Source organism: Eucyclogobius newberryi, unplaced genomic scaffold (assembly GCF_026437365.1).
Source record: "Eucyclogobius newberryi isolate DKJ021-1_F unplaced genomic scaffold, fEucNew1.0.hap1 SCAF_2, whole genome shotgun sequence".
NCBI lineage: Eukaryota > Metazoa > Chordata > Actinopteri > Gobiiformes > Gobiidae > Eucyclogobius > Eucyclogobius newberryi.
The window spans coordinates 6,960,866-6,984,085 of NW_027315834.1; the positions used below are offsets into that span (position 1 = coordinate 6,960,866).

Sequence of the window (23,220 nt, forward strand, 5' to 3'; positions counted from 1 at the left end):
TTAATATAGTTTCCAGGAAGAGAAAATGCAATTAGCTCAAACTGAAATGATCTGCAAATGCATTAGAAGCCATTAAGGCCAATGGAAGGAGGGAGAGATGCAGTTGTGCAGCAGGAGGAGGAAGACCAAAAAGAGAGATAGTTACTACAGAGCTGGTTGCAGGGGCAGACTTTTTTCACCATCTTCCCTGTGCAGCCGGATGACAACAGTGCAGGACAGGGAGAGAGTCAAAGTTAGGCCCAAAACACAATAGAAACAAGTGGGCTAGGGGTTAAATGCTATAAGAAATTACCCATAGTTCACCCATTATAAAAGCACTTGAGTTGAAACTGCTGATGTTGTAACAAAAGTAAATTGAATTCTTCCGCTGAATATGTTTTGCCACTCAGTGGAAAGTTGCTTCTTCAGTCTCTCTGACAGGATCTTGCAAATTACTGCCTTATATCTGTCTGAAGGGAGACGCTAACAACACTGAAACTAACACAAACAGTCAGGAGTATCTGTTGTTATGTCTACAGAACTACTCTCACAGTCATATTTCGAACAATCTAACTCCTATTAGCATACTGTGATTAGCCCTATTGTAGTTCATTTGGTTTAGGCCTGAGAATGGAGGTGTAAACGGGTGAAAGTTTTCTGTTCAGAGATGGGATGGAAATGGGAGTCTAAGGTACATGGCACATGGGCAATACGCTGTGTAACATTTAGCTGTGTTACTCAACAGCTGTTGGAGTTGGTGATGAAGTGTGTACTTTAAGGAGATAGGGTTAAAACTAAACTAAACTCTGTTGGCTACAGATCCTCCTGACTGTTAACAACTACAGTGTCAGATTCAGAGTAGTAAGGTCCTCCCTTTATAAGGCACTGACTGACCAGGAACTGAGGAAGCTCATAGTCAGATCTTTTCTTTTTTTTTTTTTGCTGTTGAAGCTACCTGGACGAGGGATTGCATACTTCATACTAGTCACCTGTTGTATGAATATTTTCTATTCCTTGACACCCATGCTTAGAAAAACAACCGTGAACATTTCCAAAATATAGGGTCACTGTAGTAAACCCTGTAATAAAGCTGCACTTTGGTCACTATTCATTCACTCTTAATCCATTTGGGTCAAGCAACTTCCAGTTAAACTAATAGAGGTTTTGGACAGTCAACTTCTGGTTCTGAGTCCACTCAACAGCTCACAGAAACCACTCCAGAATTGGGTCCATTTAAATTTAGGTGAAATGTAGCAGACATGCCTCTTGCCCTCCGGGCCCAGATAACAGAGGCAGTGGGTGAGGGAAAGTGAAGTGATAAAGAAAAAGTTAAAAGAAGGTAAACTAAAAAGGGAGAGAAGTGGTCTGAGCTGCAGAGGGGTCAGAAGCCTTTAAATAAAAATTCTGGGATATAATCAGGCAAGAGATTTCATTTTTATGGATTTATAACAAATGCAATGCTAGATATCAACATTCAATCTACACAAACTATACGAAAAGTAAAGAAATTTAAAGGTGCACCATGTTCTTTTCTGTTGGAGGATCTGCCATTTGCTTGTTTCCATGGAGATTTCACTTCAGGGCTCGGGCATCTATCTCCATGGAGACAAGCAGGTGACACCACCCGGCCAAGTATATTTTAGCAATAAAGAAGACAGCTGTAACTGAATGAATGCTAGATAGATTCATTTGGGCCTGTCGTGATCATTCGCCTACTTCAAGCCACCGGTCAATAAATGATAGATAGAACAATATTTATACATTTTATTTGTTGTATAAGCTCATTCATTCATAATCTCATCTCATTGTGTTATGGTGACAGGACTAAGTCAGATTATGTCATATTGTTGTGTAGATCCAACATTCCAGGGAATACCATACAACAACTATGGAAACAAGCAGGTGGAAAGTTACATGGTGCACCTTTACGGAGGCAATAATACGTCTAAGCACATGTAAAAGTGTAGAGCAAAAGGAAGCGGTACACACAAAGAGCCAAGCAGGGCGTACTGAGAAAGCGAGTCCTGCGGCCGCCCGGCTTGAAGGACACACGCTCCGAACCCCAGTGGAACTTTACACAGCCTGAAGACGAGAGGGGAGGTAAGGATGGACAGAACGAGGAAGAGAGGGAAGAGGGAGGGAGATGTAGGAGGTAAGGATGGACAGAGCGAGGAGAAGGATGAGGGAGGGAGATGGAATAGGAAAGGATGAACAGAGCGAGGAGAGGGAAAAGGGAGAGAGATGGAGGAGGTAAGAATAGTCAGAACGAGGAGAAGGAAGATGGAAGAGGCAAGGATGGACAGAGCAAGGAGGAGAGGGAGGAGGTAAGGATGGACAGAACGAGGACGAGAGGGAAGAGGTAGGTAGATGGAGGAGGTAAGGATGGACAGAATGAGGAGAATGAAGAGGGAAGGAGATGGAAGAGGTAAGGATGGAAAGAGCGAAGAAGAGAGGGAAGGAGATGGAGGAGATAAGGATGGACAGAGTGAGGAGGCGAGGGAGGAGGTAAGGATGGACAGGGAGGGAGATGGAGGAGGTAAGGATGGACAGAATGAGGAGAGAGAAGAGGGAAGGAGATGGAAGAGGTAAGGATGGACAGAGTGAGGAGGAGAGGGAGGAGAGGGCGGAGGTAAGGATAGACAGAATGAGGAGAGAGGGAAGAGGGAGGGGGATGGAAGAGGTAAGGATGGACAGAGTGAGGAGGAGAGGGAGGAGAGGGAGGAGGTAAGGAGGGACAGAATGAGGATGAGAGGGAAGAGGGAGGGAGATGGAGGAGGTAAGAATGGACCGAACGAGGAGGGGAGGGAGATTGAGAAAGAAGGATGAACAGAAGAACCGAAGAAGGGAAGTGCAAATCAAAGGACGGAAGAGGGAAGAAAGAACGAAAAGGGCAGAAGAAGAAGAGAAAAAACAAAGCGTGTGTGAGAGAAAGAGTGAGAGGTATAAAAAGATAGAAAGGTATATATATGGAGGATTAGAAAATACACAAATGGTGAGGAAAAGTAAAGAAGAGAGGAGCGAATTTGGGACAAAGAACAAAATAATGTAAGAGTCAGTTTGAGTACCGCACAGAAAGACATTAGGAGTTTTTCCAAGACGACAACTGCATGCATTTGTTTACTCAGGCAATGAGGATAATGAGCTAGATTAAAAATTCCCACCCCTATTTTTAACTTCAAATCAATAAAAAGGTTGGGGTGATATTAACTGGGTTATAAGCGTATTTCTTTATTCCTATCATCTTAATTAAGGCCAACACACGGGTCACGCACACATAACGTCTCTTAAAAAGGCAGGAGATAAACAACTCTGCTGGTTTGAGCAGGTTATAGAGAGTTTAAAGCACAATTAAGTAGCATTTGAATCGTATTAAACGTTTTTGTAAGTCCCTGTGATGTATTATACAGTAGATGAATTATCGGGGCATTTGATGTGTCCATCGTCGCACCCTGCTCAGCCTTGTAACAACTCTCCTGCGAAACCCTGGCTCTTTTCTTTGTATTTGGCAATGTGAAATGTTTTGGATCAGATTATACAGTCTTATTATGATAAATAAAGTAGAAAATAAATAAATAAAATAAAGCTTTTGCATCCATTTTCTGACAATATCTTTTCACAAGGGAGCTGCAGGGGGGAGCTCTATTGCTTCAAAGAGATGAGTTTTCTGTGCACGGAGGGAGCAGGAGTGGGGCAGGTGCTTTCTAAGACTCTCTGCAGCTCTCCACCTCCTCCTCAAACGTTACAGCAGGGGTTCTCTCGTTCACAGAGCGCTGAAGTTGCTATAGTAACTATTGTAGAAAAAAGCTTCAGTTGTAGTCATCTGGACTCAGTTTGAAAAAGTAGACGTTTCGACTCTCATCCAAGAGTCATTGTCAATAACAGAATTTAGGTCGAGAACTCCGATATTAATACTGTTCTGTGGTAAGACCCGCCCATTGGGAGGAGCCTTCCTGAAGTAGAAAGAGTTGTTGGTTTCAACAGAAACTCCCCCTTGTATCTACCGAGCTAGCCTATTCAGAATCTTAATGGGCTGTTAAAACCTCTTTGTCTTAGTGAGACCCTGGCTCAACCACCCTGAGTACCTGATTAGCATTTGAATGCCCTGGTCCTTTACCTTTCCAGGGGTTCAGTAACCCATTATAGATAACAGGAAGATTAAACCTAAGCCCTCCATTTCTGTTTAAAGAAGGTCTTTCTTTTTTAACAAAAATAGCTTCCTTGACTCCTCTTTCAAACCATCTTTTCTCCCTGCTTAAAACCTTCACCTCACCGTCTTCAAACGAGTGATTAGAGGCTTCAAGATGGAGATGCACGGCGCTCTGAGGTCCTGAACTAGTATTTCTTCTGTGCTGATAAAGCCTCTTGTGTAGAGGCTGTTTCGTCTCACCTATGTAACGTTCTTTACAGCTTTCTTCTCTGCATTGGATCGAATAAACTACATTGCTCTGTTTTTGAGTCGGCAATTTGTCCTTTGGGTGAACCAGTTTTTGTCTTAAAGTGTTTCCTGGTTTAAAATAAACAGGGACTTCGTGTTGTCTAAAAATTCTCTGCAGTTTTTCCGACAGGCCAGACACATAAGGGATAGAAACACCCTTCCTTCTCTGTTCAGTTTCCCTTTTGTCCTGCTTCTTGGTTCTCTTCACTCTGTTGAGAGCCCAAGCGGGGTAACCACAGGCTGAGAGGGCATTTCGGACATGTTTTTCCTCTTTCTTCTTGCCCTCTGAGCTGGTGGGCACACCTTGAGCTCTGTGTTGTACGGTTCTGATCACACCCAGCTTGTGCTGTAGTGGGTGGTTGGAACTAAAGAGCAGATACTGGTCCGTGTGTGTAGGTTTCCTATATACTTCTATTTGGAGTTTCCCGTCCTCTCCTCTGATCGTGGCACAATCAAGAAAGGCCAAGCGATTCTGGAGGGCTTAGGTTTAATCTTCCTGTTATCTATAATGGGTTACTGAACCCCTGGAAAGGTAAAGGACCAGGGAATTCAAATGCTAATCAGGTACTCAGGGTGGTTGAGCCAGGGTCTCACTGAGACAAAGAGGTTTTAACAGCCCATTAAGATTCTGAATAGGCTAGCTCGGTAGATACAAGGGGGGAGTTTCTGTTGAAACCAACAACTCTTTCTACTTCAGGAAGGCTCCTCCCAATGGGCGGGTCTTACCACAGAACAGTATTAATATCAGAGTTCTCGACCTAAATTCTGTTATTGACAATGACTCTTGGATGAGAGTCGAAACGTCTACTTTTTCAAACTGAGTCCAGATGACTACAACTGAAGCTTTTTTCTACTATGGAACACGCCTGGACGAATGAGGGATTACACCGACATATAGTAACTATTACTCACAACTCACTTTTGAGATTTGCTCGATCAAATTTACTCTTGGAACATAAACTGTTCCTGATAAATACATGCCAAAAGAAAAGAAAGAAAGCAGAGCAGTGCAGAGCGGACACCTCAGATAAAAAATACTTTAACTTTAAAAAATAGAGGTAAAACAGTACAGAACAGTGTCGCTTTTTACTGTTGATTGTTGCTGATATACCGGTAATGTTGACCTTTCGTTTCTAAGACTTTTTATTTTTATTCACATTTTAAACAACATCCCAACGTTTTTAGTGATCGGAGGTGGTAGTTTGACAGAGGGCGCCTGCCGGAGCATTCCTACCTGGCATGGGGGCACAGAGGCTGGGCACAGACAGAGCCGCCTCGCTAGTGTAGGCAGAGCACAGGATGTCGCTGGAGGCGGAGGATTTGAGGGGCTGCAGCACACACTGGACCCCAGGATCGGCTAACCCTCCAGGGGCTAAGAGAGGCGGCTGGCCAGGGTACATGGTGGGGACGCTCTGGGCGGATAAAGTGCTTCCTACAAACGGTGCAAGGCAAAGGGGCAGAAGAGGACAGGAAACGGGACAACATGAGGCAAAAAAAACACATGGACACTGAGCCACACGGAGCCAAACGCACAGGGAGAGGAGTCACGATGCTCGGGGCACAAAACAAGCACGTGGAATAGGTTGTGTTCACGTCATGTCACATCTAAAAGGGGTATAGTTTCAAATTGAGATGGAGGACAGCAAAGAATGAGATGAAATTGATTGTTAGAAGACTTAGCATTGCAGGGATGTCCCGATATCAAAATTTTATTGCAAGAAAAATCATCACATTTTAACAATTATTCACAATTATTGACACATGATTAACTTAACTCTAATAGGTTGCCATGCCTTTAGTCTGTGATCTGCTTTATATAATCAAACTTAAGAATGTTAAAGTACAGGGGTGCACGGTGGCAGAGCGGTTAGCGCTCTTGCCTCCCAATAAGGAGATCATGGGTTCTGCATGTTCTCCCCGTGTTACCGTGGGTTCACCGGCTTTATCCCACCGTCCAAAGACATGCATGTGTTAGGCAAAAAAATGTCTGTTGGCCCTGCGATGAGTTGGCCACTGTCCAGGGTATACTCCGCCTAAGGCCCAAAGTCACTGGCATAGGCTCCAGTCACCCGCGACCCCTAACGGGAAAAGATCACATTTTTTTGTGATCTGAATAATCTTGACAAGACACGTTTGCCATGTGAACAGGTGTGTGCGTGTCTGTGTGTGTGAGATTGGTGGTGATCAGAGAGGTTGTTAGCACAGCCATGTTTCAATACAGAAAGCTCCAAGGTTATAAGAGTTTACGACACAAGCAAAGATGTGGAAATAATGCATCGTAAAGCAATCCAGTGTCTTGAAAGCCAGCAAATTAAAGACATTATGAATAGACATTTTAGATTGTATTCAAACTAAGTTAAAGCTCCCATTTCATGCAAAATCGACTTTTCAGAGCTTTTAACCTTCTTACAGTGCTATTGGTGCCTCATATATGTGCTCAAAGTGTTTTTTTGATGGATTCCCGTCGTTTTAGTGAGAGTACAGACAAGGGCTGGGTATCATGGCTCGATCGATCACAATTTGATCACGATTCGATCACGATTCAATTCGATTAAATCTGCTCTTAAATAATAAAAATGGCTCAATTGTGTTACAAAATACAAATGCACTTTATTTTTTTATTTTCACCATAAACAGGTTTTAAGTGCAGCCTTGTAAATTGGACAGTTTGAACTTCAGCTGTAAACAAAACTGTCTCAAGTCTCAAAAGTGCAATTTTGAAATATAAAGTAGTTTTTAGACCTGCTTGTGAGGCTCAGTTCAGTGTGTTCAACATGTATCAGCTGCATTATCTCCACTGCACCAACCATTATTTGCAGCGTTGTCCGTCACGACTGCTGGGTCTTCGCTGGTCAGCCCCCCACTCCAGTATGGCCCCCCACTCCTGTATGGCCCCCCACTCCTGTATGGCCCCCCACTCCTGTATGGCCCCCCACTCCTGTATGGCCCCCGTCAACATATTGGCTATATTATTAGCGGTGTGGCTCGTCAGGTCACATTGTCAGGTACGACTGTGTTGACCGTGATGTCCAAGTGTTATGGCGACTCTTTCTGCAGATTCGGCATTGTCGTTAGGATGGCGTATTTTCACACACACGGGATAACTTTCTGTCAGATGTTTACGTTGCACCATAACGTAGAGTGGATCTAGCGCACTACCGAGTACGGGCGTAAATCTTTGCAGACAAAAGTTGCGATGGCATGTTATCTTTATGACCAGCGGAGAATCGGCTGGTCATGATAGTGATTCCCTCAGTTTCATCTGTTTTGCCCCAGACGGCTTGTTGTCGGAAGCTAACGTTAGCGTAGTGTGATACCTTGTCAAGTGAGGTTTGTAGTTGTTCTACAATAACTGACCTCCGCTTCGCAGATTTTGCAAACCACTTTGGTTTTATCTGGCTCTTTGTCCTTTGCTGAGCCGAGTTTTACCTACGTCTTGCATGCTTGACAGGCGGACGTAAACGCGCCACTGCTGCGCCATGCACAAGACTACTGGGGTTAACTTCATGGGGGGAAAATCGATCTCATGCCTTATGAATCGATATTGCAAAATTTTAATTACATCGATCCAAAATCGATTAAATTGATTTTTTTACCCAGCCCTAGTACAGACTCTCTCCTTCTCTGACCTGTGTTACATTCACCGTCTCCACGCTGAGACTACGTCACGGGGTGGGCGGGGGACACACGCTCTCACTGAGACTACGTCACGGATTGGGAGGCGGATTGCTCTTCACAAGGGTGGGAGCGAATCTCAAACCAAGCCGTTTGTATTTCAGGGTTTGTGCGCGGGTCCAAGATATGGGTGATATTTCATAACCATAATGTCATGGGTGTTGCACAACAGCAATTATTATCAAATATACCCTTAGGGTAGACTACGAAACAGGAAAAATAGCATGATATGGGATCTTTAAGAAAGAGATTTTTAACATAAAGTCTATCTTTTTATTTGGATAATGGGTTGAACCCAAAAGAAAAAGGAACATTTAAATTTATAAAAGCCACTGTCCTCCATCAGTTTTGGACATAATCCAATTACAGAACGTTAACACAACCTGCAGCATTAAGCACTGAGCACAAACCGATGCAAAACACATAATGTAATTATTTTTGGATCAAACTGGATTACATGATGATATACCACAAAATTATTATAGCATTTTCTTTACCTCCATGCGGTGCACTAGATCTCCCCAGAGCTACAGTAACTACACCTTTCTGAGAGTGATGTAGTGTAGAGTAGATTATATACAATTACATCTTAAATAGGATAAACACAAAATGGTACTTGATGTTTGGAGGTGTAACGCCTTTTTTCTGTCCTGCAGTGTGAGGCTCCTTTATAAGAAAAAACTTTTTTTTTTTTTTTTTTTATATATATATATTTTTACTTTTCCCTGTGTCTTAAACCCTGAAGCCCAGAGTTTGTCCTGGGACCCTGGGGCCCCTCCTTATGTTATTTTCATGCCACATTTTAAATTTAAACTTTAAATCTAAAAAAAAAATGTGGCATGAAAATGTATCATTATGCCAGCACGTTTGGATGCAATTTTACTTAGAAGAAATGTTTGTGCACTGTTGAAGTGAATTCAAACTGAAAAACATAATTTAGAAAGTAATCTAATGTCATAAGATAAAAAAATGACATAAAGTACCTATACATACAGACTTAAATGATCTGGTCATATTGGAAGCGTACCTTGTGGTAATGGACTTTTGCTTCCATGTGTGGAGCTCGTTCTTGATGATTTTGAGGATTTACTTTTTGTAGGGCGCCTCCTCCTGCCCGATAGCGGTACTACAGGAGGCAGAACTGTGGCTGGAGGAACCTGATGATAAATAGGAATTCATATGTTTAAAATTATTCTTTTTGGAACCAAATGTGATTATTAACTAGGACATACCTTTCCTAGTCGAGCAAAAAGACCTTCAATTTCGTCTTTCTGTCGGGAGTGCAGGGCCTGAATCTCCAACATGTGCCTGGTCAAATACATGTTATGAGACATCTCACAATGTACTATCAAAATCAATTAAGATTTCCTATTCAATTGTATTTTGTCTCATTAAAAACAAAAACAAATAGCTTTCAACATAATTTTCCTGAGTCAAAAGTCTTCCTTTTCAGTCTGAACCCAGCTACAAACCACAAGCTTTTACTGACAGAGAATTGACTGCAAAAATATTGATTAAAAAGACCCAAGCTGATCAATAACAATTAGAGATGACCTTCCTTACCAATTGCGCAGCCCAGATTTTTACTTCTTGTAAAAAAGTCACTTCTAATGATTTCTCAAGATTAATTAAAATATGTTACGTATACGTATAATAAAACAGATTAAGGACATGGATATCAATCATTACTGATCTCTTTGCTAATCCTGTAACTTGATCAACATTAAAGACCCTGTAAAATGCTTTGTCATCATAAAGTAAAAGCAAAATGAAGTAGACTGTAACCCAGTACAATTTTGATAACAATGCCAGTTTGTCTGCTTTTCTATTACATAACAAGGAATATTATTCACAAAAAGTGTACTTTGAGGTTAAGTAATATACAACATATATTGTAACATGTTATAGATAAAATGAAAAACTTGTCGGCAGAACATTTCTGTAAGTATTTGTCCAGTAAAACCTAATATCAGGAGTTATCATTCATCATAAATGCTACGTGCCAATCATAATTTTCTATTAAATAAACTAATCATGTAAAATACACATCGTCTTTAAACAGTCTTCAAACCAGGCTCTGATGTGGTTACTCACATGTGCCACTAACACCTTGATATTTCATATCTTGTAATATTCTGTGGTTAATCCCAGTCTCCCAATTGGATTGTCCTATTTGGTCTATATTGAGTTAAACAGACTAAAGACAAACACAGGCTCGTACTTCTCTCGGAGTCGGTTGACTTCTCGTTGGAAATCTTCGTCCTCAAACTCCGAGTCGTCGTCGCTGCTCAGGAAGGAGTTGTTGAAACTGGAGCGCGAGGCTTTATGGGACTCTGGACCGGGGATTCGGACCGGATCACTGGGTCCGTTGGTGGCGGGTGTGGAGGGGGTCTGCAGAGGAGGGGGGCTCTTGGGGGCTTCAGGGCTCTCATCCGGGGCACGGCTGACTGAAAAGCGGCCAACACGAGCCTCTGTGCTGGTGGTGACCTGGACATACAATATATTTATTAAATAACAGTAGTAGGAGAATAACTTATTGTTACGTTAAAGTGCCTATGACAGATCATTACTTAGCCTCATCATGCCCGCTGCTTCATGAATTTACATGAGGCAGAGCGAGAAAGAGAGGAGGAGAGAAAAGAGAAAGAGGAAGAAAGAGAGAATGAAAAAAAAGAGCACGAGAGAGAGGGGAAAATAAGAGCGAGAGAGCAATCACGCAGTTAAGGATAATATATGATATAACTAGTAAGGTATTGCATCATTTTATTAGATTATTGTGATGCACCAATTGAGTATATTCCACAAGTATCCATCTATTGTTCCATTGTTGGTGTTTTATGTCCCAGAGACATTGTTTTAAAGTGAAATGGAATGTCGGTGTTGTATGATTGAATCATTGAGTGTGTATGATCGACTTCAGTCCGCCTCCATTCTGATAACAGAGGATTAAAAGGGTCTACAGTGTATGTTTCTAAGAAGCCCAGCCATGTACAATGTTAAAATTAAAGTACCTGGAAGCGACCAATGGTGGTCGACGGTTTGGGGGAGGGACAGGGGGAGGCGAAGGGGGACGGTTGTCGAGACCCTCCACCCAGAGTCCTTTGAGGAGGTCCATCCACTATGTCTCCTGTGTGGACGATGATGGGAAGTTTGAGTGGCGACAGAGCGGCCCTGTGCAGCGTGTTTTCAGGACTGGACAGGTTTGAAGAGGACGAGGAGGTGGATGAAGAAGACTCTGAGCAGATCGGAGGAGGGACAGAAGGCTCCTCAGAGGCAAGAGAAACCTAAGGAACAGACTGGTATTAGATTGGATCATTCTTCAAAAAATAAATGGGATTAAATGTATGTATGAGTTTAAAGAACATTTTGTTTCTAACAACAAATATTGTGCATTATTTGTCTTGTTAATGTCCTTTAAACATGCTCTTGTACCTCTGCTTTGGAATAATGTATTTATTAAAACAACACATAACTTTCTGTCAGTAAGGTGATTCCCATGCCAGGAAATGAGTTACAGCTCCATCTACTGGCAGCAGCAGGAATTACAAAGGGGAAATAAACAGAAGCTAGCTTACCCCAACATGCTAATAAGCATGAAGTAATAATGAAAGAGATTTGAGGCAGAAATGCTCAGAATAAAAATGGCACACAAGTGTTCCAGAGAGGCTCATAGGGAGAGGACTTAATAAACAGGATTCCTAAATCAAGTATGAATGAAGCTAAATACAAATCGGTGTATGTTTTTGATGAGTGAACAAAGTTAAAAAGACTGTTTAGCAGAAAATGTGTATTTAAATCTATGCCGAATGAGAAAAGCTAATAAAATAAATAATAAAGAATTCTACAAAATACTACTCTGGGTCAAGTATGTTTTTGAGGGCCCAAAAGTAATTTGTCTCTGTTAAAATATTACCTTGAATCTTCCAAGTTTCACTTCTCCGGTGGGCACAGGAGACGGGGACGGACAAGCTCGAAATTCATCTTCCAAAGAAAAGGGAACTACAAATTATATTCATAAAGACGGAAGATGGAACAAACATGAACAAATATTTCAAATAAGATTAAAAATACAATCAAATACAAAAATAAACATACTTGGCTGTCCAATTCCAGTGTTTGGTGGCAGCTTGAGGAATAACAAAAACAAGTTAGATAACTAACATTAACTATCTTTTGTTCATTGTGATCCTTGGCTTAAAATGCTCACTTGTGCATGTGTGCTGATAGGTACAGTCTCTGGGCTTAAGGCTCTTCTTAACTGTGCATCAAGGTCCTCCAAAGGCTGCTGGGACTGAGCAATGACAAACAGAAAGAGAATTCATTTAGCAGTAGATTGGACTTGATGCAACACACGAGACCTGGCTCACGACTTGCTAACACCACAATATATCCCGCATGATATCCTGCAATACCGTATATCACTATTTTTAAGAACCAAATACATTTTAACTTTGTTAAATCACAACCTGCATCAACTTAATATGAAATACAACCATTCTAATAACCAAACAGTGAAAATGTCAAATGTTTTGCATAAACTCTAAACAAGCAACAACAACTTTAGCACTGCCGTAAGATCATTTTGTAAAATATATTAAATAATACTCTTGTGACAGTTCAATACAGCTGCATACAATATTGTGACTATAATGCAATACTTTATCTACACAGTATTAAAATTTTTAGAGACAAGAATATTGTGTTGAATGAATTTATGTGTAAACTGGAATTACTCAATTTCTGATATTGTTGCATTTTCAAATTTTGGTTAACTAGTTCATGTGCTTGAATGCGATAAATGGCAAAGCCGTAAAACTGAATATTTAGTAGTGAAATACCACAAGGGTTTAAATTCACTAAAACAATTCTTCTGACTTCTTTTACTGCTGTTGATGAGTTGAATTTGTTTTATATTTTATCGAATCTGAATAGGATGTAAAATGCAGTAATCATTCTGGTTATTTAGCACTCAGATTTACAAATTAAGTTTTTTTTTTATTTATTTATTTTTTGTAAACTTGTCTAAGGCCTGGTGTCCACTGCACGACTTTTGTCCAAACAGATCTATGTCTGTTTTACATCAAAGTACATTTTACAGAGGATACATTTTTACTTTTACATCACTACATTTGAGAGGTATCTAGCTTCCTACAGCACCAAATTTGAAACTGAACTCAAAAGTAAAAAGTACTTTTCTTTACAGTTTAAGTGTCTGAAAATATCAGACATCTGGATATGAATCACAGTTGCCTAGTCCAATCTGCATGTGAACCCGGGCATGTCTATTGAGGTGCTGTGGATCAATTCTCCCAAATTCACAAAGAGCAAAATGGTCCCGACATCTTCTAGTCTGTATTCACATGTCAAACGGTTAATCGGACTGAAGCTGGATAAACTTAGCTGCGCATGATCACCCCGCGACCACATCCCCTTCCTCCTGCATAAAGACCCGGTAAACATTCCAACGGCATCTGCGGCCTTCGTACTTCATGCATGCGTCTCAAAAGTTCACCCGGAAAAAGCACGTGCTCCTGTTGGCCAGGAGTTCGCCTCGCCTGTTTGAAACTATTTGCTCTCTTGCGTGTAAACTCCGTTAGAAGACCAATTGTTTTTTGCATAGTCCGATATGGGATAGAAAATATGTCCAACGTTTTTGAGCCACATGATCTGTAATCTTTCATCACAGACAGCCACGACCGTACAGTGGACACCTGGCGTACTGCAATGCTTGTCATGTTCTTGGTTAGCTTATCATTTGCAGTATTTTGACACTAAATAGCCTAAACATAAATAAAGACCTGATTGAGTCCAGAGGAGGGTGGCAGCAGTTCTGAAGGAGGAGAGCTGGCCTAGTCCCACAGAAAGATGTGATGAGCAGGTGGAGAGAGAGGGTGCACAGTTAAAAGAAGAACAGTGTCCAATGGAAAATGTTAACAGAAATTCACATGCATGTCAGTCATGAGAAAAGTGAAAATAATCCAATGCATTAAAAGACAAGTTCATTCTCAAACCAAATTTCTCACCTGCACTCGGGACACTGGCGTTTTGGATGGAGTGGTCTGGCCAAAAGGCAAGGCGGGGTTAACTGCAGAGAACACACTAGTTGAATTACAATCTAATTGAAACTGAATCAAAATGGATTAAATTTGAACTGTGTCAATGATCAAGTGTGCTGTATTTGATTAAATACAATGTACCCTGCAGATAAGTAATTATATCTTAATTAAATGGAGTCTTATGATGTAAGAAACCTAGTTTAGACTTCTGCAAAATGAAATTACCGGTAATGTCATTTTTGTGTTAGTTTAACAGGCTAAATTTATTCAAACTTACCATGAAGGCTTGACAAAAAAAAGTTTCTGAACATTGGAATACAAACAAATGTCTGAACTTTGTAGCTTTGGCTTTTGTTGTCTGATTTAAAAGTAAATCACGCTTACATTGTCTTTGATAAATATAAGCACTAGTTTAGGCTTTTGTTGGCTTTTGTCAATTCTTCTTTAAAAACAGAGGCTAATTTAACTAAAATTAGATTTAAGGAGTAAACATTTTTGGGGGGATTTTTGGGTAATTTTTATCTGTTGCTTTGGAGTACAAACTGACCCCGATTCGTCCCAGAATGGTTTATTTGACTGTAAATAAAAGGGTTACAGCTTTCTTTGCATGTTTAACAAGCCAAGCAGCATGATAGCTTCCTTTTATCAGCTGGTAGGTAGACCAAAAGGAATAAATGAAGAAAAAGTGGGCCCACCTCAGTGTCATTCATTGATACCTTTCACGTGAAGTCATCAACATTAGCTGGGGGTGTGAAGTTAACTTGAGGCACTGCTGTCTGAAGCTACCATCTCATATCTCATGTTTTAGATTTATAACAACAACAACAAAAAAAGGTCTAGAAAAACCATACATTACATCATATCAGTCAGGCTTTTCGCGCATCAGGAATTTTTTCTACTACTGGCTACAGAGGAGATTACACATGGTAGAATAAAAAAAACTATTTTTCCCCAACATGCTGACATAAGCGTGCAATAGTAATGAACACGAAATGGTCATAAAAAGAGCACAGATTACCTTGGAGCTCTACCTATGACGTCACAAATCTGGAAAATTTGGAACTGAGTTCTGTTTTTTGAGGCTCAGAGGGAGAGGACTTACAAAACATGATTCATCAAACAAGCATAAAGACAAGCTAAATACAATGTACGTATGTTTGGATGGTTAACCTATGTGCTTTAACTGACACTGACGCAAGACCATCATGTACCTACCAGACGGAGCAGGCGTGCCACTGATGGGTGTACCGGGACCGCCCTGGCTTTGCGTACTCGACCCCATCTGCCCTAAAGCCAGACTGGACGGAGGCTGGAGCGGATTCACTACAAGTCCCGAGCCGTGCGAAGAGGTGGGGGTGGTGGCGGCGCTGGGAAGGACAGACATTAAGCCCGGAAAGAGAGGAGAGGAGGTCCCAGTCACGGATGGACTGAAAACCGAATCGGACCCGATCAAATCCCCCTGTGCCAACCCCGCTCCTCCTCCGAGATCCATGAACAGGGATCGCAGCTTCGCCTCCAGCGCTTGGATGTCATCTGGCTTGCCTTGCGCCTCATTTGCAACATCGCACTCCCCACAATGAGCGTGGGTTTGCCCCGGTAGCGCCACGGTTTGGGGTTGGGAGTGAACCAGCGTGGGTTGCACTAAGGGAGCGCCGGAGGTCACTTGCCCGACAGAAGAAGCGGGAATTGGGGGAGTTGAAGTAGCCAGCACAGACGCAGTTGTCGCAACGACTGTTGAAGATGGAGTGGAGATCGTAGGGGAGTCAAAGGTCGTATCCAAACCTTTATCGCTGGGGATTGTAGAAGTTGGAAGGGCGGTTACTGTGGGGGCGATATTTTGAACTATAGGTGGTGACGTTAGCTGGACAGGAGGCACAGTTGATGATGTACTGATTGCCGTGGATTGAGATATATTTTGAGACTGTGTCTGGGGTATATTTTGGGCTTGTAGAGGTAGATTTTGTGCTTGTAAAGGTAGATTTTGGACATCTGGTTGAGTAACTGGCGGGATAATCAGTTGGCTTAGCACAGTGATAGGTGGAGACGAGGTACCAGGCGGGCTTAGGCAAATCGCAGGAACGTTAGAAGTGCTAGCAGTTGGGATAAGTATTTCTAGCTCTTTTTTAACAGCAGGAACCAAACCCGTGGTGGGGTTAAGAGAGGAACCGTTGCTTGTAGAAGGAATTGGAGCAGCAACAGAAGCAGAGGTGGTGGTTAGGGACTGGATGAAGGGTGTCGGGGAGTGGATGGAGGCGGGAGCGGTGCTGGGGCCCGCGTCCAGGTGAGTGGTCTGTCTGAGTTCGCTGAAGGCGTGCTGTAGACTGACTGCACCGGCTGACTGGGACAGTCCTAAAGCTGAGGCTGAGGCTTGAGCTGGGAGGGCCACTGATGCTGGAGGAACTATGGAAACAAGTGGAAATCATTTAGCATTTATTATGGCAATGTTTGGAATTCTATCTTCCATCTCATCAATCCTCCTAAAAGAACAAGTACCTTAACCTTAAAATACGTATGAATGAATTTCATGATTTGTACTTTGTAATATAATTATGTAAATATAAATTACAGTTTTGGAACAATCAATGCAGTAATTTGTCGAGAGCTGGATCTGAACTCAAGACACTGCAGCCTACTTCACATGGTAGGCATATGTGCCATCCACTAAATTCATTATCCGTAAGAAGGACCAGAACAAACCCTGCACAGGCAAAGATTTATGATAGATTAATTGTGGCCGTGTGATAGGCAAATACACCAAAACCACTCTCTCATCCTCGTCTGCCAGAGACCAAGCACACCAGGAAACACAACAAAAACTCTTTAAGAAAACTTAAATGCATATCAAATCCACGCAAACTATATTATTTATATATTATTTATTTTGTATTTGTATGTAAACTTTATTTGACTAGTCAAAATATTGAGAACAAACACAATGCACAATATCCTACTCAAGAATATGTTTCTTAAACAATTCCGACCACTCACCTCAGAACAAACTAGCACAATAATATGGAAGTGAGTGATTGTGAGTTCCTGTGAGTTGTACCTATTTTGGCCAGTAGGGCGGGTGTGGCAGGAGTGACAGGAGTGGCAGGCGCAGGAGACGTCGGGCTGGAAAGGGACTCCCTCAGTCTGGCCTCAGGGACTGGACTCACAATGAACCTCCGCCCTGCTGAGTGAACCACCTGAGTACTGGCACTGGTAGGAGTGTCTGACGGAAGAACAAAACACACAGAGCTTTCATGAAGGCAGTGCTCTTCCACAGGCTGCATCTCCTACACAGATCATCATTACACTATTCTGATGATAGAGGGGGACAATATTCCTGTATGGAGGCGGGACCAGAGGTGGCCCCTTCACTACGGAAATAAAAGTACTACTACTTTCGTAAAAAGGTAAACGTATCGCTGAAATAAGCAAAAATACAAAAGTATATAATCAAATGGTTAAAAGGTAATTGATAGAAATAAGGAACATTTCGATTGCATATTGTATTTCCTAAACTGTAGCTCTTCAGTCATAACGGGTAAATTGAGAGTATCCAGAAACGGGGATCAAACATTTCAAAATAAAAAAAAATTAAGCACCTAAGTTAGTCAAAACACGCTGCCACAAACTCGCTTTGGAAGGGAAAAAAGCAGTGCACGGATTTAAAAAAGTAACAAACTTGTTTAAAAAAAAAGGAGTACAGGTACAGAGCGCTTCCTGGAGGATGGGCTGAAATAGGGAAGTGTGCCGCAGCACTCCACAGGGATGACGCATTGCTGAGGGTAGGCCCCGTCCGTCTGCACATCCGAGGAGAAGGATATAGACTGTACTCTCGCTAAAAACTGAAGGAATCAATCAAAAAAACACTTTGGGCACATATGAGGTACTAATAGCACTGTAAGGAAGGTTAAAACATCTGAAAAAAAGATTTTGCATGATATGGGACCTTTAAGTAAGGTGTGGCATCCACGTTTTTTATTTACTCAACAATATTGCAAAAATATCAATCATTACAGAAAACACAATCGTAAACCTATTGAGTGAAAAAATATACAAAGAATAAAGAATATATCAAGCTAAATATACAACCAGAAAATCCAATAATTAAAAAAAATATATATTTTGGGGAGATTGAGCCCCCAAACTCACTGTATTACTATTGTAGCTCAATACTCTGTCAGCTCGGTCACTTTAAAATGTTACGCAAATAAAAAATTTAACTAAAATAAGTAACATTTCTTGAGTTGATGGATACCTGTCAATGGTTCGCATGTCATTGGGACCTGGGTCTCCATGCCGCCCGCCATCTGGAGGTCAACAGTTTATTGAGTAAAGTTGAACTAGCAGAAATCACATTGTATAAACCCAATAATGGTGATAATTACCTGACTTGTGGGGTCTCTGTCCAGGCCTTTCTTGTCGGCATTCTGAATTACCTCTCTGATCTGCTCAATGAACGAGTCCCTCTCACTCTCCAGGATAAACTCACTCTCCACCTACAAAACATCAACAAACAGTTTTAGCTTAAAGAGGAGAAACCATGTCAAGTAGCCTTTAATTCTATTAAAAATACTTAATTCGGATTCGGATTCTAATTCTGCCTAAAATGTATTTTAATTTGATTTAACCTAAATAAATTTTTAATCTTTGTTTAAAATATGTTGTGTCTGTTGCACCCAAACATGCAGTGCCTAAAAAACAAAAGATTTTTCATAACAAACCATCGATCGTATTATACTATGAAGACCACAAGTACATTTGAAAGTACTGTACTGGCTTTAGTGTAATCCTTTTACTGAAAGTACGATGTACCATGATCTGTGCGATCTCCTCTGGGTTGTCTCCGTCCAGATCAAACCTAAACGTGACCATCTTCCTGTTGTGAGTCTCCAGTTGACACTCGGCCACTCTGTCCCCACGATTAGAGATCTGCAGACATTTGAAGCGCGCATATGTACAATTCTGTTCACTCAATCACTGGAAGTGCTTTACAGAGGCAATAAAAACAACCATACAACATAACATTTTTCACTTTGGAACCAGTGTTCTAGACCATCTGCTGCTCCTCCCATGTGCTGGCAGACTTAACCCTCAGGCTTCCCTTTGGACAGTTTGGTCAAATTTTCCCCACTATTTTGGTTCAGTTCATTTTTATGCCATCATATTATGTGATCAGGTCTAGTTCTTTTTATATCTAAATCTAAAGATGTATTTATGCAAATTAAATTAAAATCCAATACAAATGATGGTATGGTAACATAAACACCACGATTTCTTGTTTATGTGTTTCATATAGATTCTTGTTATTATTTATTTTGCATTTGTGGGAGTCAGAGATGCTTTAAGGAAACCTACCTCTAACTTATTCATACGTTTAAAAGTATTTCTGATTTACACTCCAAAATAAAAACTCGATACCTACAAGTCACCGTTTGTAAGGAGTGATGATGAAAACACAGTATAGTAAAAAAAATGAAAGTGAAGGTATATTTACACTGAGGACATTGAGCTTGGCCTTGGAGAACTTCTCATGTCGGGATCTGCTCCGAACCGAGCGGCGTGGGAGGCGTTTGGTGGAGCGGCCTTCATGAGGACCTCCTCCATCATTACCATCGCTGAGACCGGACGCCTCCGAGTGACCACTGCAGCAAAGACAGGAACATCAACCCACAATTACTTCTACTGCTACTACTATTGCTGCTGCTGCTGCTATTACTACTTCTGCTACAGCTACTATTACTACTGCGGCTACTGCTACTACTACTGCTGCTGCTGCTAATACTGCTACTGCTAATACTGCTACTGCTGCTATGAGTGTTGATGCCACTGCAGCAAAGACAGGAACATAAACCCACCAATACTGTTACTGCTACTGCTACTACTATTACTACTACGGCGGCTGCTGCTGCTGCTACTATTACTGCTGCTGCTACTATTACTACTGCTACTATTATTACTATTGCTACTGCTACTATTACTATTGCTGCTGCTGCTGCTGCTACTACCGCTACTAATGAGCCTTCCACAGTTTTTTAAGAGAATGGCAGTATGGCAGTATAAGGGACTTATATTGGAACAGTCTTGAAACACCAGACTAAAATGAGCCCAAACTAAAACTGAAGCTCTTTGGAGAACAAACAAATGCCTGGACTCTTTGTGAAGCTGAGACTCCATAGTTTTGGTTCCTGATAATTGATTGACTGTGTAGACGTAGCAGTCTGTGCCAAAATTTGCAGAAATACTAATGACCACGTAATAAACATGTCTTGAACATTGTGCTAGTGCTACTGCTAAAAAGACTACGGAGAAGATTCTGTGTGCAACTAATGAAATAAGAAGAACCAAGAAAGTAAATATTTGTATTGACTTTGAGTTTATGATTACCTTTCTGTAGATGCTTGGAGATGGGGTGGCAGAAGTTGAGTCTGCAACAAGTCTGAAGGCTGAGGGCACAAAAAGATCGATCACATGCGGCCAAGGAAGTACATAAGATAATTTTTTTCAGAGCATTGAGCGTATACTCAAAGATTACGACACATTTCATTTATTCATTTTTAAAAATGTATATATTTTTAAATATCTGTCTCGATTCTATACTAAAGAAAAAGGTTTCACACTAATTTTGACACCACAAGGATTAAAAACAAATACAGTAAAAAAGAAAAAAAAAGAAACAATCGTGTGTAATTATCAAAACAAATATTCATAGTTTCTTTAATACGACAATGTGGAGAGGGCCCCCATGTCTATACATGTGGGTTTATTGGTGAGATTGTGGCTGTTTGCTCTCTCTGAAGCCTGTTCCATTTGCCGTAATTTTCGGCTGAGGCACTTGCCTTGGATTGGAAGGAACTGACTTTGGAGGAACCGACTTCAGAGACAAGGCAAGGTACCTAACACTCATTGTCTTCTCCTCACGCCCCAACCATGAATGTGTCTGTATTGTATTATTGTGTTCTGTATGCATTTGCAACTTAATCATGTTTATACTATCATATATTTATCCACTGTTTAATCAGTCACCTTTTATTATATTTATACATATAATTTCTGTTCCAGAGTTTAAATAATACATTGATCACCCTTTTGCCAATGATAAATTGCCTCTATAGATTTATGTTTCTCAAATAACCAGCATTCACCACCCTATGTTAGTTTCAAATACTTAATATTGATTGGTATCTGGGTATTGATTTGTTCTGTAGCCTCATAAATAAACCCTTTAGAACCTTTCTGCTCCACTAAATGGACTTGAATACCTGAGGCACAGTTTCCATAGGGTTATCACAGGGAGGGGCGGTCACTACACTGATGATGGGCACCACAGTGGGCAAAGGCGCGGGCGCAAAGGCAGGAGCAGCAGAAGAGTGGGGAGGAGGGGAGAGGAGAGCCCCGTTTGGGTGAGGAGAGGAAGGAGAAGGCGCCAGAACAACTGTCGGCACCGAAATGGAAAGAGGGGACAGTGCAGGAGGAACGGCAGAGGCAGGAGCAGTTACAGGGGGCTGAAACCAAAGAAAAGAAAGAGCAGAAAAGAAAGGTTTGGTAAAGAAAAGGTTATGGGAACAGAGAGTCAGAAGAGGGAGAGAAACGATACAGTGCGAAAGTATTACAGGACACCAATGATGACTTATTTGTATTAAAAAGACTTCATTAAACACGTGTAAACGAAGCTAAATACAAGTGTTTTTTTGATAAAGGAACAATGTTAGAACATGGTTAAAAGCTCCAGAAAGTTCAGTTTTCATAATATTTGTTCTTTAAAGGCTTGTCTTGTAAATTCCTTTTTTTATTTTTAAATGGTTAGGCTCCAGTCACCAGCGACCCCGAAAGGAAACAAGCAGTAGAAAATGGATTACATTTTTTTTTTTTTTTAACATGTAAAATCTTGTGTCATGTGGATATAGAATAAAATACTAGATGTTATTGTAGACCTTTTATATACTTCATCACGCGGTTCATACTTTTTTTGGCGTGCCAAGAAATCCACATCTTTGTTCTGCAAAATTAGACATTTTTGTAGCTGCAGCAGAGGCTGTAACGTCTTACAAATTGTTCAGCTGAGCCACAAAACGTAAATGACAGTATTATAAAGCTATAACAATAAACTAATACTGGATGATGAGTGAATAACAGAGTTTTGTCCACGGTTCATTGCTTCAATTCCACAATTCCATTAAGAATACAAATAATTTGAACACACATGCCTACATTTTTGCACAATATTTTAACAGCCAGGAAGAGAGGAAGAGCACATGATTCACCATATTGGCAATAAGAGAGGCTGATGAATCTTTATGTTTTTCTGATCGATTCAACAAACAAAATGAATCCCAACTTTCCAATCCACATTTTGCCACACAAGACATCATGTGAAAAGTTACTGCACCAAAGTTTTTTCATGTAATAAAGTCTGCATCTAATTATAGAACATTTTATTCATCACGAAGTGCGCTGTTAGCATTAAGCATGTGGGATATATCAGTTCTAGTATCAGGCAATACCGAAAAAAAAGCCAAATATAAAGAGCAATTAAACATACACATACATAAGCTTTCCACAAATTATTTTATATCCCATTTTTTTTTTTTTTGCTTCAGTCAAAAGTTAATTGATGATTTTTACTTCAACTTAAGATAGATTTGTGGGAGCAGCAAGCCACATATCGGAAATTGATAACGGCTATTACAAGATTAAAAAATAATCCAAATCGTCCCATCCCCAGTTAGCATGCTTATTGTTAGTTTTAATGTGATGGCAAAACTCTGCTCTGGATTCTGAAAGTTGTGAGAAACACTTTATAATGTCATTGCGGTGAATAAGGAAAATGATTATAGCTTGAAGAAGGGAAGAATCGGGTGCAGCAGCGTTAATACCTGGACTACAGAGAGCTGAGCGGCCTGGTAAAGCAGATACAGGTGCTCTATACTGGGGAAGGGACTGATGTCACACAACTAAAGACATGCAAATCCCATGGGACCGTTCAGGCAGCGTGCAAAGAAAATAGGAACAATATTTTAACATAAGAGGAAACACTATGATCCTTTAATTCTGTAATCATTAAAGGCTGGGATAATGATTAATATT

General features: G+C 40.9%; 1 protein-coding gene across 1 annotated transcript in view; it reads right to left on the bottom strand.

Moving 5' to 3' along the window:
- Positions 1-23,220, bottom strand: part of LOC140368292 (serine/threonine-protein kinase WNK1-like) — a 128,630-nt gene that overhangs the window by 8,117 nt on the left and 97,293 nt on the right. Inside the window, 20 exon segments of the mRNA XM_072455262.1 lie at positions 146-187; positions 1,969-2,061; positions 5,649-5,846; positions 9,117-9,246; positions 9,322-9,397; positions 10,311-10,576; positions 11,101-11,373; positions 12,003-12,088; positions 12,185-12,215; positions 12,297-12,380; positions 13,888-13,938; positions 14,113-14,174; positions 15,361-16,545; positions 17,195-17,359; positions 18,392-18,443; positions 18,522-18,632; positions 18,949-19,065; positions 19,631-19,778; positions 20,521-20,579; positions 21,396-21,638. Of these exon segments, the coding sequence (XP_072311363.1) occupies positions 146-187; positions 1,969-2,061; positions 5,649-5,846; positions 9,117-9,246; positions 9,322-9,397; positions 10,311-10,576; positions 11,101-11,373; positions 12,003-12,088; positions 12,185-12,215; positions 12,297-12,380; positions 13,888-13,938; positions 14,113-14,174; positions 15,361-16,545; positions 17,195-17,359; positions 18,392-18,443; positions 18,522-18,632; positions 18,949-19,065; positions 19,631-19,778; positions 20,521-20,579; positions 21,396-21,638 (3,472 nt within the window).